The sequence below is a fragment of the Glycine max genome, chromosome 9 (genome assembly GCF_000004515.6).
Source record: "Glycine max cultivar Williams 82 chromosome 9, Glycine_max_v4.0, whole genome shotgun sequence".
Classification (NCBI taxonomy): domain Eukaryota; kingdom Viridiplantae; phylum Streptophyta; class Magnoliopsida; order Fabales; family Fabaceae; genus Glycine; species Glycine max.
The window spans coordinates 41,752,872-41,756,153 of NC_038245.2; the positions used below are offsets into that span (position 1 = coordinate 41,752,872).

General features: G+C 34.1%; 1 protein-coding gene across 1 annotated transcript; it reads left to right on the forward strand.

The window, feature by feature from the left end:
• The first annotated feature begins 487 nt into the window (after window positions 1-487).
• LOC100806942 (transcription factor BEE 1) lies at window positions 488-2,475 on the forward strand. The gene is made up of 6 exons (XM_003533316.5): window positions 488-1,016; window positions 1,155-1,274; window positions 1,471-1,536; window positions 1,630-1,698; window positions 1,817-1,894; window positions 2,182-2,475. Exons 1-6 carry the CDS (start codon window positions 621-623, stop codon window positions 2,272-2,274), a joined length of 822 nt encoding a protein of 273 aa, XP_003533364.1. The 5' UTR covers window positions 488-620; the 3' UTR covers window positions 2,275-2,475.
• Window positions 2,476-3,282: the final 807 nt, after the last annotated feature.

Below are 3,282 nucleotides of genomic sequence, written 5' to 3' on the forward strand. Positions count from 1 at the left end.
ATTTTATTTAAGCAGGACGATTGCTTTTGTCTCATGATACTTGTGGTCTTGGACTAAGAAACTTGTGAATCAATATTCATGCACCACGAGCTAAGGGGTTCAAGAAATGGTTAAAGTTACTTTCCATTATGTTCTAAAGTCTGAATTTTAAAAGATAAAACAAGAAAAGAAAGATGCAAGTTATGGTGCTCACATACAATAAGGAAGGAGAAAGGTCATATATTTTGGAAGATTTTGCATCAAGGCCATGCTTTTCCGCACTAAACAAGTGCACTTTTTCCAATTCCCACTAGCTAGAGCTAAAAATTGAATGATACCACAACACAAATTAAAATAAAATAAAAAAAGTCTAAAAGCTCCAAAACTAGGCGTGCTTTTTTCTCACAAAACATGGGCCCTTATTGATATTGGACATTTTCCCCTGTGCAAGGGGCCAACTAAGGGAACAAAAACTACAGAAGCTTGAGGTGCCACGTGGCCACCTCAGAATGGTCCTATTCACCAATGTAACCACAATTCCACAGTATAAATAGAACAAGTGTAACCCACATTATCCAAATACCACTTAAAACACCTCATAAACGCAACTCAACTCACTCATTCTCTCATTTTAAAATCACATGGCTGAATTCACAGAAAATATGCAATTGCAAAGCAATATTATTAGACCCTCCCAGTTTCCATTCTTAGAGATTGATCCAAGCATGGAACTCCTAAACCAGTTCATAGGGATGAACCAACATGTCCTAGAAAACTCAAACTTGAGTACTATGCACAACTTGGTGCCTTTCTCCTGTGACACTTTCTTGGGCCCTCAAGAGCCTGAGTTTCCAGGAAACTTGGAAGAAAATTTCCCTGCCCTTGTCAACCACAATGCACTTCCTGTTTCCCTCCCAATTTTCCAAGCAGAAAATGAGATCCATGAAGGTAAAAAAAGGAAATCAGTGGATCTTCCTGAGACAAGTTCAGCTAACTCAACTCCTGCAGTTTCTGAGAGTGGAAGCAAGATCAAACATGTAAACTTCTTCTACTATTTTTCACTTTTCTTCTCCACGCACCATGTTTTGTGTTGGATATATATATTTATGTTTAAAGTTGTACTATGCAAGAGCAAGACTGAATTTGGTTTGCTATTTTTCTGTGAATATTTTCAGAGTTCTGGAAGAGGGAAGAGAGTAAAAAGCAATGTAACAGAAGAGGAGAAAGCAAAGGAAGTGGTTCATGTCAGAGCCAGAAGAGGTCAAGCTACAGATAGTCACAGTTTAGCAGAAAGGGTGAGTATATGTATATAATTCCTAACTCACCTTTCTTCAAGCCAAGAAAGAATTGTTAAATATTTTCAACTCAAAAATAAAAGAGAAAACGATAATATATGAATATACTCAATCACTTTGGCTATATTTGTCTTGTTCTTTGGTTGTGATGAACGTGGACTAATACAATATTTGTATGTCTTTTATTGTTGATCAGGTTAGAAGAGGGAAAATCAATGAGAAATTAAGGTGCTTACAGAACATTGTTCCAGGATGTTACAAGGTAGAGACATGTTTCCTTTAAAATCTCCAATTTGTCTAAGTCTAACTTCAAGGAACCAAACTCTTATATTTTTGTTTTCATTAATGATTGCAGACCATGGGTATGGCAGTAATGTTGGATGAAATCATAAACTATGTGCAGTCTTTGCAGCATCAAGTAGAGGTAAGGGATCAAAAGTCAAAAAGAAGAGAAGAAGATAGTGTTCATTTTTTTGTTAGCAAAAATACTTTTAACATATTCTAATTGATATTAATAGCAATTCACGTTTGGCTTTTTGCAGTTCCTTTCTTTGAAGCTTACTGCAGCAAGTACATTTTATGACTTCAACTCCGAGACAGATGCTTTGGAAACAATGCAGGTACCTACTTCTAAAAATTTCATGGTCTTATTTAATGTAAAAAAAAGTTATATGTTGGTTTTCATGATAGCTCATTTGTGTGGTATTTAATTGATGAGCATATATGAAAACCTCTCGATTCATATATATACAAATTATTGTGATGGATAAGAATAAATATAAGGTCATAGATATAGGAGGTGGTGAATATGAAATATGCTAGATAGTAGACAAGGGTATGAATAGTTACCATTTGAAGATCAAATTGAAAGTACCTTATATTAGTTTATATATTTGATTTGTGGCAGAGAGCAAGGGCATCCGAGGCAAAAGAGCTAGGAAAGTATAAGAAAGAAGGGTATGGAGGAGTTTCTTTCTTTCAACCAGCATGGCCCCTTTGACTTCAGTTTTGGATGTTTTAACTCAGCAGCTATACAAGACATGAAGATCACACTTCATCTGCTCTTTTACTTTAATTCTACAAAGTTTAAAAGATCAATTTGTTTCCACTATGTGCTACCAGCGCATGCAAGTGGACATTCTTGCTTGTACAATCCTTCGGACATGTGTAGAAATGAAATGGAAGTTAATAAAAAAAAGAGTCTGCATTTTTATTTTTTTTTGGAATGGTTTGGTTGGTTGCAGTACTTGCAGATTTGACAGTGTATGGCCAAATACGCAGACACCAATACTGATCATAAAGGAAAAATAAATAACAAGAAAAAAAAAAAATCTCTGATGTATTTCTGTCTACGACCGAAGCATGTGCACTCTAGGCTAGTTAGGAGTTATTAATTAATCAAACAATAATTGGAATTAATTGCTACAGTATGCATGTAAAATCTTGAACCTAAAAATTATTTGTTAACTGATGTGTTTGGAATATAATATTAGCCACCATGTGTTGTAGCAATAATGTATTATTCAGCAAGGATTATATAGTATGGTTATTCATTCAAGATCAATCTTGCTGGATACATTTATACTTCAAAGTTTAAAAGTTCATGGGAGTACAAAGATTCTCTAATTTTCTGCATAGAAAAGGCGCATATATATCTTTTTATGATTTTGGGAATAAAATTGTTCTCGAATGTTATTAAATCTGATTATTAGTTTTCAGTATAGACATTCTAAAAATTATTGAATTTGATGAAACCATTTACCCCTCTAGCTATTCACTTTCTCTATTTTCTTTAACAATGAAACTTGGGTTATCATGGTTGCAAAAACAAATGATTTTGGTAACATCGAAGGCAACAACCCAACCCAAGACTTTAATTTCAAATTTTAGCATTTGAATCCAAAGTATTATTAGTTTTCTTGTCAATTGCCATAGAAGTCTATTTGTAACTTGTCAATCTGAACTTTGAGATTCTAAGTTGAATTGAATTCGGCTGGTTATTCATATA

Excerpts from the sequence above, each read along its gene's own strand:
- LOC100806942 (XM_003533316.5), top strand. The coding sequence starts at position 621 with ATGGCTGAATTCACAGAAAATATGCAATTGCAAAGCAATATTATTAGA. Across the intron at positions 1,699-1,816 it reads CTTTGCAGCATCAAGTAGAG|TTCCTTTCTTTGAAGCTTAC; the intron begins GTAAGGGATCAA and ends GGCTTTTTGCAG. Across the intron at positions 1,895-2,181 it reads ATGCTTTGGAAACAATGCAG|AGAGCAAGGGCATCCGAGGC; the intron begins GTACCTACTTCT and ends GATTTGTGGCAG.